Genomic DNA, 13,370 nt, shown 5'->3' on the forward strand with positions numbered 1-13,370 from the left:
TTTGACTTTTGAGAGTTTATGACTTCTCAGCAATTTGGTCCTGGATGGGTGAAGGAAAGTCTAATGCGCTTACCCTCTTTCTTGCCGTGAGGAGAAGTGGTAAACAGCTTGGAACCGCTACCCAAACGCAGTTTGTTTGTACCTCCCATGGAGGACAACGGTTTCTTTTCAAAGTTATCAATGTAAGCTTCCAGTGCCTGCGACGCTGACTGATAAGTTCTACCTCCGTAGAGGATGGAGCTGTGAAATTTGGTGGAGCCAGAAGAATGATCAAAGCTGTCCGGGTGACCAGGACTGGCAAATAATTCAGATATAGTAGGTTCAGGAGAATGGAAATCCATGCCATCATTCATGCCGATCATTGACATCACATCCTCCGTATTAGTCTCATCTTAATGCATTAAAAAAGAACAAAAAGATGCAGTTTATGATTTTTATCCTTCTGTTTACAAAACATTTTCAACAACTCACGTAAAGGTGAAAGTATTTAAGAGGATACGATACTTGCAACGGGACAGGCAGGAGTGGACCAAGAGTGAGAAGCATTCTGAAGCAGACAGTAGCGATGTCTCAGTGGAGGGGAATGGAGTGGGCAATCGTTTTGAAGACAGCAAACAACAAGGAGGAAAAGCAAACCGTCATACAGATTGCCCTTGACCACAGGGGATTGGGCTTTATGGGCAGATGGAACATCATTTTGAGGGTCAGAAACAGAGGAAACAGAAACAGAATGTAAGCATGTGATAGCTTGGTAATGTGTATCAAGGACCTTGGTAGGATTAAGTGTACATTTTGCATGAGTGGATAATAACAGCGGTTCTATAACATTTACTATCCAAGATAAAGCAGCCCGCTTGATTCGCACAAACATTCACTCCCTCCACCACCAAATAGTGGCAGCAGTGTTTACCATCTACAAGATGCACTGCAGAAACTCACCAAGGCTCCTTAGGCAGCACCTTCCAAACCCACGACTTCTACCAACTAGAAGGACAAGGGCAGCAGACACTTGGGAACGCTACCACCTGGAAGCCACTCACCATCCTTGACTTGGAAATATATTGCATTCTTTCATTGTCGCTGGGTCAAAATCCTGGAACTCTCTCCCCAACAACACAGTGGGTGTACCTACACCATACGGACTGCAGCCATTCAACAAGTAGCTCTCAAGGGCAATTAGGGATGGGCAATAAATGCTGGCCTAGCCAGTGATGCCCACATCCTGTGAGTGAATAAGAAAAACTGTTGCAGGTAATGACAGTATTTAAATAAATATTAGGATCCAGCTGACAACACTCTCACTTGCGAGATGGAGGACATGGGTTCAAGCAGTGCAGTACTGTGGGTGTGCTAAATCATCAGAGATGCCACCTTTTAAGATAAACACAGGTCCTGTCTGTCCATTTAGATGGAATGAAAAGACCTTAAGACACTATTCGAAACGTACTTTTAGTACATTGGCCAACATTCCACTCCTTCCTCTATTGATACCAACAAAAATAAATTAACTGGTCATTCATCTCATTTGCTCTGTGGGATCATGTGGTACACAAATTGCCTTCAATTTCTTCCCAGTTATTCCTGTTAACTATTCAGTGAATATGGCAAAATTGCCAAATGTACATTTTGCTCCCACCTTCACAGTGGCGAAAATATAGTACCTAAAAGGGATAATGGGATGAGACTTGTAGATATATCAATTATATTTTATAAAATTGTTGAATACCCACCATCCTGGGATTCACCACTGACCAGAAACTCAAGTGGACCAGCCACAAACACCATCACTAGTAGTGCATATCTGAGGCTGTATATTCCGTGGTGCATGGTTCACTCAATTCCCCAGAGCTTCTCTACTGTGTACAATGCACAAGCATGAGGCCATACTCTCCACTTGCCTAGATGAATGTAGCTCCAACAACACTCGAAGTTCGACACTACGTAGGACAATGCAATCTGCTTGATTGGCAGCTTATCTGCTGCATCCACTATTGGTGTACTATCTACAGAATGCACTGCAGTAATTCACCAAGGCTCCTTATGCAGCACCCCCTGAAACACCTGCGAACTTCAGCACATGGAAGGGCAAGGAGAACACCATTAACTCCTTACGACACACTATGCTGACTTGGAAATATATCATTGTTCCTTCTTTTAAGCTTGTTCAAATCCTGGAACTTGCTATCTGACAGTATGATAAGTTAGAAGAAGCTCCTCCACCTTCAGCTCATTAGAGCTTCACTACAGGTAGCTATTGAAGCAGAGCCTATAACATCATTTTAATGAAATTGAATAAATATTTGAAGAGAATATGAAGAGCAGTGAAATGGAATTAGCTTCCGTCAGTGTTGTAATTTCTATAATTTATGTCTCTGCTACTGCCGTAATTAAGTCTGTTTCTAATGGACCCATTTTCTCTTTTAACCTTCTCTTTATCTTGATGTGCTTAATAAGAACCCTTGCCTCTATTATTCCCCCTTATTGTCATTTGTTCAACCCTGATTCTAACTATGCCAGTGGCCAACGCTTTTATCACCTTAGAAGTGCCCCTTTTGTCTTTTAGGGGTGCATGTACTTATTTTGTAATTAATTACAGATTTCGCAGCTAATAATTTCTCTCAACTATTCTAGTCAATTCTCTCCTTATCTTTTCAAAGTTAGCCTCATTTAAATTCAACAATTTAATTGATGACCATACCTTCTCCCTTTCTAGCCTTACGGTAAATTCAATTGTTATAGTCACCATTCCCAAGATGTTACCTTACCATCACATTGCCAAACATTTGTTTTAACTAAATCAAATATTACTTTCTCACTTAGTTGAAAACAATTGTTTTAACTAAATCAAATATTACTTTCCAACTTATAAAAGCAAAAAACTGTGGATGCTGGAAATCCAAAACAAAAACAGAATTACCTGGAAAAACTCAGCAGGTCTGGCAGTATCGGCAGAGAAGAAAAGAATTGACATTTCGAGCCCTCATGACTCTTCTGAGTCATTTTTCTCTTTTCTTCTCCGCCAATGCTGCCAGATGGGCTGAGTTTTTCCAGGTAATTCTGTTTTTGTTTTACTTTCTCACTTGGTTGAAAACATTGTTTTAACTAAATCAAATATTACTTTCTCACTTGGTTGAAAACAATCTGTCTTGATAAACTATCTTCACTGTATTCTATGAATCTGTACCCTTTTACGAATTCTGCAGATATTTATCTTCCAAAAGTATATGCAAGATAAAACGTTACAGCATTGCCATGCTTCCTCCTACCTCTCCCTGGACCATACCCCCACCACTGTACATCAAGCCATTGTTTCCAGGACTGTCACTGACCTCATCTCCTCTGGAGATCTTCCTCCCACAGCTTCCAACCTGATAGTCGCCCAACCTCGGACGGCCCGCTTCTACCTCCTCCCCAAAATCCGCAAACAGGACTGTCCCGGTAGACCAATCGTGTCAGCTTGCTCCTGCCCCATGGAACTCATTTCTCATTATCTTGACTCCCTTCTCTCTCCCCTTGTCCAATCCTTTCCCACCTACATCTGTGATTCCTCTGACACCTTACGTCACATCAACAATTTCCAGTTCCCTGGCCCCAACCACCATGGACGTCCAATCCCTCTACACCTCCGTCCCCCACCAGGATGGTCTGAGGGCACTTAGCTTCTTCCTCGAACAGAGGCCCAAACAATCCCCATCCACCACTACTCTCCTCCGTCTGGCTGAACTTGTTCTCACACTGAACAATTTCTCCTTCAACGCCTCTCACTTCCTCCAAATAAAAGGTGTGGCTATGGGTACCCGCATGGGCCCCAGCTATACCTGTCTCTTTATGGGGTATGTGGAACATTCCTTGTTCCAGTCCTACTCCGGCCCCCTACCACAACTCTTTCTCCGGTACACCGATGATTACTTCGGTGCTGCTTCATGCTCTTGTCGGGACTTGGAAAAATTTATTAATTTTGCTTCCAATCTCCACCCCTCCATCATTTTCACATGGTCCATCTCTGACACTTCCCTTCCCTTCCTTGACCTCTCTGTCTCAATCTCTGGTGATAGACTGTCCACCAATAACCATTACAAGCCTACTGACTCCCACAGCTACCTCGACTACAGCACCCTGCTTCCTGTAAGGAGTCCATTTCATTCTCTCAGTTCCTTCGCCTCCGTCGCATCTGTTCCGATGATACTACATTCAAAAACAGTTCCTCTGACATGTCCTCCTTCTTCCTTAACCGAGGTTTTCCACCCACGGTCGTTGACAGGGCCCTCAACTGTGTCCGGCCCATCTCCCGCGCATCTGCCCTCATTCCTTCTCCTCCCTCCCAGAAACATGATCGGGTCCCCCTTGTCCTCACTTATCACCCCACCAGCCTCCGCATTCAAAGGATCATCCTCTGCCATTTCCGCCAACTCCAGCATGATGTCACCACCAAACACATCTTCCCTTCACCCCCCCCCATCGGCATTGCGTATGGATCGTTCCCTCCGGGACACCCTGGTCCACTCCTCCATCACCCCCTACTTCTCAACCCCCACCTATGGCACCTCCCCATGCCCACGCAAAAGATGCAACACCTGCCCCTTCATTTCCTCTCTCCTCACAGTCCAAGGGCCCAAACACTTCTTTCAAGTGAAGCAGCATTTCACTTGCATTTCCCCCAACTTAGTCTACTGCATTCGTTGCTCCCAATGCGGTCTCCTCTACGTTGGAGAGACCAAACGTAAACTGGGCAACTGCTTTGCAGAACACCTGTGGTCTGTCCGCAAGAATGACCCAGACCTCCCTGTCGCTTCCCATTTTAACACTCCACCCTGCTCTCTTGCCCATATGTCTGTCCTTGGCTTGCTGCATTGTTCCAGTGAAACCCAACGCAAACTGGAGGAACAGCACCTCATCTTCTGACTAGGCACTTTACAGCCTTCCGGACTGAATATTGAATTCAACAACTTTAGATCTTGAGCTCCCTCCTCCATCCCCACCCTCTTTCTGTTTCTTCCCCCTTCCTTTTGTTTTTTCCAATAATTTATATAGATTTTTCTTTTCCCACCTATTTCCATTATTTTAAAATCTTTTATGGCCTGCTAGCCTTTCCACCCCATCCCCACTAGAGCTGTACCTTGAGTGCCCTACCATCCATTCTTAATTAGCACATTCATTTAGATAATATCACCACCTTCAACACCTCTGTGTTCTTTTGTCTGTGACATCTTTTGATTATCTGCTCCTATCACTGCTTGCTTGTTCCTACAACCACACCACCCCCACCCCCCACTTCTCTACCACCCCCCCACCTTAAACCAGCTTATATTTCACCCCTTTCCTAAGATTCACTCAGCTCTGTTGAAGGGTCATGAGGACTCGAAACGTCAACTCTTTTCTTCTCCGCCAATGCTGCCAGACTTGCTGAGTTTTTCCAGGTAATTCTGTTTTTGTTTTGGATTTCCAGCATCCGTAGTTTTCTGTTTTTATTGCCATGTTATTGTTTCTTACAGATCTCCCTTAGCTGCTGATAGTTATCGGTCAGGACCCCTAAATCTCTTAACTTGTAGTGATTCAAACTTGCTAACTAATCTCATTTAAATCCCTTCCAATTACCAAAATGGTATATATTATTAATTCTGGTAGTCCAACTCCCATCTTTTGTTTTCCTATCCTTTCTAAAAGTTGCAATCTCCTACAGCAAACTTTTGGCCAAATGACAAGGATTTAAACGCCATATTTACCATATCTATCCTGCTGAAAATAGCACCTGGGTAATGTGGCAAGTCCCCTGCAATAACATCCTTTCTTTCAAACATGGAATCCTGATGAAGGAGCTGTAGGGTTAATTTTAAAATTACTAATTGTTTTAAAAAAAGCTCACAATAAACTACAAAATAGGGAAGAAAAAGATGTGTGTTTCAGTGACATTTGCTGGAAGTATACAAGTGACATCATGTGAGGGCAGGATCAGGTTTGTTTGTGATGCTCAAACCATCAAAAGCCACACAACAGTCAACATCTAGGCACACAGTGATGCAGTACCAGAATATGGCTGATAGTTCCCACTTTATGATTCAGTGCCTCCAGGAATGGCTGAGAAAACATTAAAAGAGGTAAAGGCAGAAACAATCTTGAAACACGTTTCCCTGATCCAACCAGTCTCGCCAGCTGGATTGTTTCAGCACCAGGTCCTGAAGTGAGCTTAACAAAAACAAAAACAAAAATACCTGGAAAAACTCAGCAGGTCTGGCAGCAACGGTGGAGAGGAGCACAGTTGACGTTTCGAGTCCTCATGACCCTTCAACAGTTCTGTTGAAGGGTCATGACAACTCGAAATGTCAACTGTGCTCCTCTCCACTGATGCTGCCAGACCTGCTGAGTTTCCAGGTATTTTTGTTTTTGTTTTGGATTTCCAGCATCCGCAGTTCTTTGCTTTTATCTCTGAAGTGAGCTTAGTGGGTCACACTAACCACATGCTGCCCCAGTCATTACTACCCTTGTGCTTGCTAACTAAGCTGACAGAAAAGAGTAAATTATGAATTATAAACCTGACATTTATCATAAGCCTCCTTTTACTGTTGAACTTTAATCTCTATACCTTTAATAATTCAGTTCTCACTTTGAAAGCCATTTCTTTCCCCTTTGTAGGAATGTGTCTAGTCTGTTTCCGAACAACCTACTCTCTGAAGGCTTCCTACTGGTCATTTACTTTTTTACCTGCCAATCCTTCATTCTGATCCACTTGGGCCAAATCTGTTCCAACTCACTGATATCAGCTCTCCTCCAGTTGAGTATTTTCACGTTTGATTTTTCCTTGTTCATTTCCATAACCACTTTAAATCTAATGACATTATCATTACTCCTTCCCAAATGTTCCCCAAAGCAACAAGTTCCATTTCACTCTTGAGTACGAGTTCCAGTACTGGTTCCTTCCTCAATGAGCAGAAAACATACTGATCAGGAACATTCTCTTGTGCACAGTTCAGGAATTCCTCCGTCTCTGTCCTTTATACTGAAATATTAGGATAACTGAAGTTCCCTTTATCTAAAGCCTTAGTCTAAAGTTTTTGCCTCTTTCTGCAATTTGTCTGCAAACTGCTCCGCTATCTCCATCTCACTATTTGGTGGCTTATTGTATAAATACAACAGTGTAATAATTCCCTGACAGTTCCTTAATTCTAACCAAGTATATGCCCATCTTTGAATCCGCAAGTGCATTATCCCTTTCTATTGCTGTAACAATATTATTGAACAATAAGCCCAACTCTGCTTGTTTTTTTCTTTATCCTTCTCTATCTTTCCTCATTATATTATGACCAGGAATATTGTGTTCACTCCTCCCCTTACTTGAGCTAGTTCTTTGTTATTGCTATGGTAATATAATCCTACGTGGCCACTTGTGCCTACAGCTGACCAACATAATTTACCTTGCTCCATACATACATTCTATCTTAGACTATCTTGCGTTCCCACATTCTGATCTCTTCTACTTCTGAGTTACTCATTATGCTGCTTGTTTCTCCTAGTTCTTTGCACACCAGGTATCTCCTCACCAGTGCCCACCATCCTGCCAAACTAAATCCACTCCCAATGCACTAGTTAACCTCTCTTTAATGAAATTGGTTCTATCCCTGTTGAGATGCAACCATTTTATCTTGTACATGCCCTTCCTGCTCCAGAAACCTGAAGCACTGCCTCCTGCACAATTTCTCTAGTCAAATGTTAACCTCTTTACTGATTGCACTTGCACTCACAAGCATGTGCCACTTAGAGAAATCCAGAGATTATTACTTTTGAAGTCTTGTTCTCTATCTTTCTCTGTAGCTCCTGAAATGCTGCCTGTGGGACTCTTCTCCTATCTACCTCATTACTTCCGGCTATTCCACAACCCCAACAAAATGTTTGTACCCAGTTATGTTTGTGGCTGCTCTCCATCAAGGTGGTGTCACCTTCACTGAAGGTCAGTCCGAGTGTGCCTCGCTCCCGGAGGATTCCTATACTGCCTGCCTCTCCTTACCCTGCCAGATACTAACCACCTGAACTGTCGTAGCTTTGGGGAGACCATGTCCTGAAACGTGTGCTCCTAGAAATTCTCAGCTCTATCATGCCTACAGTGACTTTGGCCCCTCATCAAGCTCAGAAACTGTGACTGGAGGCACTTCCTGCGCAAGTGGTTGTCCCGAACATGTGAAGTGCCCTGAAATTCCCACATGGCAGATGAATTGCAGGTTAAGTGCGTTTTAGTCATCCCATCATTTTGCTTGAAAGCCAATCTACTTATTTCACAATAACATATATACACATATTTGTTATGATACACATTATAATGACATAAGTGTCCTGAAGTTACACATAAAATAAATACACGTGGTGATGTATTATATTTATCATATATATGTATATTTTAGTTTCTAACCCCTTACTCCAATTTAATTATTTGTGTCTACCATATTTTTATTAAATACATTTGGATCCATTTAATGTTACTTAATTTTGCTTAGTTAATTTTAAATTCACCTCCTTAAATTTAATTAAATATTTATTGTTACCCTTTTGTTTAACTTGCTTTGAAACTGCCTTCTCTCTCTGCACCAAGTTCCCATTCTGACCAAATTTCGGTCATCACTCCGTTTAGCAAATTCATCCAGGTCTCGGGCTAAAGCAGGAAGATCTTAAAAGTGAGAGACAGAAAGAGAGAGGTGGAGAGGTTTAGGGAGAAAGTTACAGAGCTGAGATGGCTGAAAGCAGAGCTGCCAAGTACGGGATTCACAAACTGCCAAGTCAGAGCAATGCAATAAGCAATACTGTTACCCTGCCAGATACAATCATTCTGTCTAACTGAAGTGATTACCACAACATAAAATCCATCACAAATACGTCTCTAAATACCTACATTACAATTAGCATGAATCTAATAAGCAGCATACAGAACAATACCATGCAATACATTTGAATGTATAACAGATGACTAGGAAAGCAATAACTTACATAGCCAATCAAATAACCAAGATCAAAATAGCGGTTATTTGATTGGTTAGTTTGAACCTAAAAGAGATGCTTTTTCGGGCAGTAACCCTGACACGCACATGAACAAGTGAAACACAATCACAATTAAATCCGAATTCTGGCCACACATTAAAATGATGAGAGACATTACCTGTTAACACACAAACCCTGCAGCTCGCTGAGGGGAAGATTGAAACAACACATTTACCCTGACAATAATGAGGGAGGAGGAAGCTCACAAACATCAATAACTACCAACAAGTATTTGTTTTGTATGTTTGTTCGGAGAGTGTAGTTCTTGTTTCAGCCCCAGCTCCTCCCAGCCTCTCCCCCTCGGGCTCTGCTCCAAACACAAACTTCCACCTCCGACAATTGTTACAGTTGGATCACAATGCGCCTGCGTCCCCTCTGGCACAATGGCAACAAAATCTCGGAGCGGTGGGTGGCCGACTATCAACAACTCCACTGGAGTCATTCACTCTCTCGTTGGGTTACCTAAATCTCCACTGGAGGCACTCACTCTCACCGGATTCCCTACAACTCCACTGGAGTCGTTGGGTTACCTACAACTCCACAGGACTCACTCAATCTCTCTTATTGGGTTATAAAAAACTCCGCCAGAACTACTCACTCTCTCGTTGGGTTACCTAATCCCCACTGGAATCACTCACTCTCATTGGTTTACATACAACTCCGCTGAAGACACTCACTCTCTCCCTCTCTCATTGGGTTGCATACAACTCCACTGGAGTCCCTCTCTCTCAATGGATTCCCTATAATTCCTTTGGAGTCATTCACTCTCATTGGGTTACCTACAACTCCACTGGAGTCACTTTCTCGTTGGGCTGCTGACAACCCTACTGGAGTCACCCCTCAGTAAGTTCGGTCTTCAATACTACTGGGTTGCAAACTGAACCTATTGGGTTCACCCACTGGGTTTATCCTTAACTCCAATGGAGTCACCCTCTCATTGGATTCACTGGGTTCAGGCTACATCTGCTTTTGGAACATTTCTGGACTCTTCTGTACCTTTTTGCAGTTTTGTTGATTTCAAATACATTAAAAACTTTTTTTAAAGTTATGGATTTCAATATCTTTAAGGGTTCGATGAACCAAAATAGGGCATCCAGGGTAACAGAGCCTGCAGTTTCATGTAATACTAACTGGATGACATATTTAATATTACATATGAACATATGAAATAGGAGCAGAAGTAGGCCTTTTGGGCCCTCAAACCTGATCTGCCATTCAATATGAAATTGGCTGATCTGTTTGTTTTGAATTCCACATCCTCATCTACCCATTATAACCTTTAATTCCCTTGCCTAACAAAAATCTATCTACCTCTGTCTTAAAGATATTCCACAGCCCCGCCTCCACCACCTTCAGAGGCAGGGAGTTCCAAAGTTGCACAACCCTCTGAGAGAAAAAATCTCTCCTCATCGATATCCTTAAAGGGCAACCCCTAATTTTAAAACAGTGCCCCCTAGCTCTAGACTCACCCACCAGAGGAAACATCCTTTCAACGTTCACCTTGTCAATGTCGTTCAGGGTCTTATATAGTTCAACAAAGTCACTCCTCACTCTTCTAAACTCCAGTGGAAACAAGCCCGGCCTGTCCAACCTTTGCTCATAAGACAACCTGCTCATTCCAGGTATCAATTTAGTAAACCTCCTTTGAACCATCTCCAACGCATTTACATCCTTCCTTAAATAAGGAGATCAAAACTGCACACAGTATTTGAGATGTGGCTTCACCAATGCCCTGTATAACTGAAGAATAATATCCTTACTTTTATTTTCAATTCCTCTTGTAATAAAGGATAGCATTCCATTAGCCATCTTAATTACTTACTGTACCTGCACACTAACTTTTTGTGACTCATGAATATGATTTAAAAAGTGGGAAAAGTGAGTGGAGTTACAATTTAATGTTTCCTGTCTTTTTCCACATTCTGATTTTGCTTCATGGCTACAGCAGTTTTACCTTGCTTATTTAAACATTTTAACTATATATTTTTGCCAGGACAACCTGTTTAGATAAATCTCTATTTGTCACACGTGATACTGGATTTCAGCAAAATGTCGATGTCAAAGAAGAGGTGAGACAAAGGGACTTGACTCGGGACTCATAGCTGACTCCATAGCTCAACTCATCTTTATCCTTATCCTCTTCAAAACTAGCTTGTTCTTCGTACAAAGTTTTCTACTAGAAGTCCTTTCAACTTTATCTGTAATGTTGTTACTCAGAGGAACCCAGAAACTGATCTGGAATGTATGTTCAGGCCTTTCTACAAGAATTGTGGTGATTCTGTTTGCAGATGATGTGTTTCTGACAGAGCCCCTGATCAAGGACTCTACTAACCACCTTGAATAATAGACTAGCTAATGGGATTCACTGGTGTTCGTCCAAATGTAGTGTTATGTTTTAATGGTTAAATAGATATAACTAGTTTTGTTTGAACGTTATCAGGCACTTAGGAACAGGAATAGCTTCTTGAGTCTGTTCTGGCATTCATTAAGACCATGGCTGATCTGTGACCAAACTCCATATATCTGCACTTGCCCCATATTCCTTGATATCTTTGGTTAACAGAAATCTCAATTTGAAAATTAACAATTGACCCAGAATCAGCTGTCCTTTGAGGAATAGGGTTCCAAATTTCTACATAACCACCTTCCGTTTATATGGCACTTTTTAACATAGAAACTAGGAGCAGGAATAGGCCATTCGGCCCTTTGAGCCTGCTCTGTCATTCAGTATGATCATAGCTGATCCACTATCTTAATGCCATATTCTCACTTTCTCACCATACCCCTTGATGCCCCAATATCCAAAAAACGTATCAATTTCTTACTTGAATATGCTCAGTGACCTGGCCCCTCAGCCTTCTGTGATTGAGAATTCCACAGGTAGATCACCCTCTGAGTGAAGAAAGTTTTCCTCAACTCAGTCCTAAGTGGCCTGCCCCGTATCCTGAGACTATGGCCCCTGGTTCTAGTCTCCCCAACCAGTGGAAATATCCTCCCTGCATCTAGTCTGTCTAGCCCTGTTAGAATTTTATGTGTTTCAATCAGATCCCCTCTCATTCTTCTAAACTCTAGTGAATACAGGCCCAGTCGAACCAATCTCTCCTCATATGACAAGCCTTCCATCCCTAGTATCAGCCTAGTGAACCTTCGCTGCACTCCCTCCGTGGCAAGTATATCCTTTCTTGAGTAGGGAGACCTAAACTGCATCAATACTCCAGGTGTGGTCTCACCAAGGTCTTGTATAACTGCAGTAAGGCATCCCTACTTCTGAACTCAAATCCTCTTGCAATGAAGGCCAACATACCATTTGCCTTCAGAACTGCTTGCTGCACCTGCCTCTTTACTTTCATTGACTAGTGTACAAGGACATCCAGATCCTTTTGTACATCCACATTTCCCAATATATCACAATTTAAATAATACTCTGCCTTTCTGTTTTTCACAACAAAGCGTATAACTTCACATTTATTCACTGTATCTGCCATGTGTTTGCCCACACACACCATTTGTCTAAATCACCCTGAAGCCTCCTTGCATCCTTCTCACAATTCACAACTCTGCCCAGTTTTGTGCTGTCAGCAAACTTGGGAATATTGCATTTGGTTTCCTCATCTAAGTCATTTATATATATCATGAATAGCTGGGGCCCAAGCACTGATCCCTGCGATACACCACTAGTCACCGCCAGCCATCTGGAAAAAGACCTATTTATTCCTACTCTTTCTTCTGGTCTGTCAACCAATTCTCAATCCATGCCAGTAGATTACCCCCAATTCCATGTGCTTTAACTTTGCCCACTAGCCTCTTACGTGGGACCTTATCAAAAGCTTTCTTAAAATCCAAACACACTACATCCACTGGTTCTCCCTTATCTATTCTACTAGTTACATCCTCAGAAAACTCCAATAGATTAGTCAAGCATGATTTCCTTTTCATGCTGACTTTGGCTAATCCCGGTAATGCTTTCCAAATGTTCTGTTACCATATCTTTTATAATAGACTCTAGCATTTTCCCTACAACTGATGTCAGGCTAACTGGTCTGTAATACTGTGTTTTTTCTCTCCCTCCTTTTTTAAATAATGGGGTTACATTTTTCACTCTCCAATCTGTAGGAACTGCTCCAGAGTCTATAGAGTTTTGGAAGATGCATCCAATATTTCCAGGGCCACTTCCTTTAGTACCAAACTTTGCTCAAAGAGGTAGGTTTTAAGGAGTGCCTCAAAAGAGGAAAGAAAGAAAAGAAAAGTGGTGAGGTTTCAGGAGGGAGTTCCAAAGCTTAGACCTCGGCAACTGAAGGCATGGTTGACAATGGTGGAGCAATTAACATCAAGGATGTGCAAGAGGCCAG

The 13,370-nt window shown here is 42.2% G+C and overlaps 1 protein-coding gene across 3 annotated transcripts in view; it reads right to left on the reverse strand.

Annotated features, from left to right (window-relative positions):
• c1h18orf54 (chromosome 1 C18orf54 homolog) overlaps positions 1–9,376 on the reverse strand; it is a 61,271-nt gene extending 51,895 nt beyond the window's left edge. For 2 of the 3 annotated variants that reach the window (XR_005943544.1, XM_041191828.1), the window contains exons 1-2: positions 9,140–9,376; positions 74–391 (exon numbers count right to left, since the gene is read on the reverse strand). Coding sequence is in view for 2 of the 3 variants with exons in the window: in XM_041191828.1 (XP_041047762.1) it covers positions 74–391; positions 9,140–9,233 (412 nt within the window). In the remaining variant the exon portion in view is untranslated. The remainder of the gene's footprint in view (positions 1–73; positions 392–9,139) is intronic. The other variant, XM_041191837.1, reaches the window with a different exon arrangement.
• Between the last annotated feature and the right edge of the window lie 3,994 nt (positions 9,377–13,370).

Source organism: Carcharodon carcharias, chromosome 1, assembly GCF_017639515.1.
Source record: "Carcharodon carcharias isolate sCarCar2 chromosome 1, sCarCar2.pri, whole genome shotgun sequence".
NCBI lineage: Eukaryota > Metazoa > Chordata > Chondrichthyes > Lamniformes > Lamnidae > Carcharodon > Carcharodon carcharias.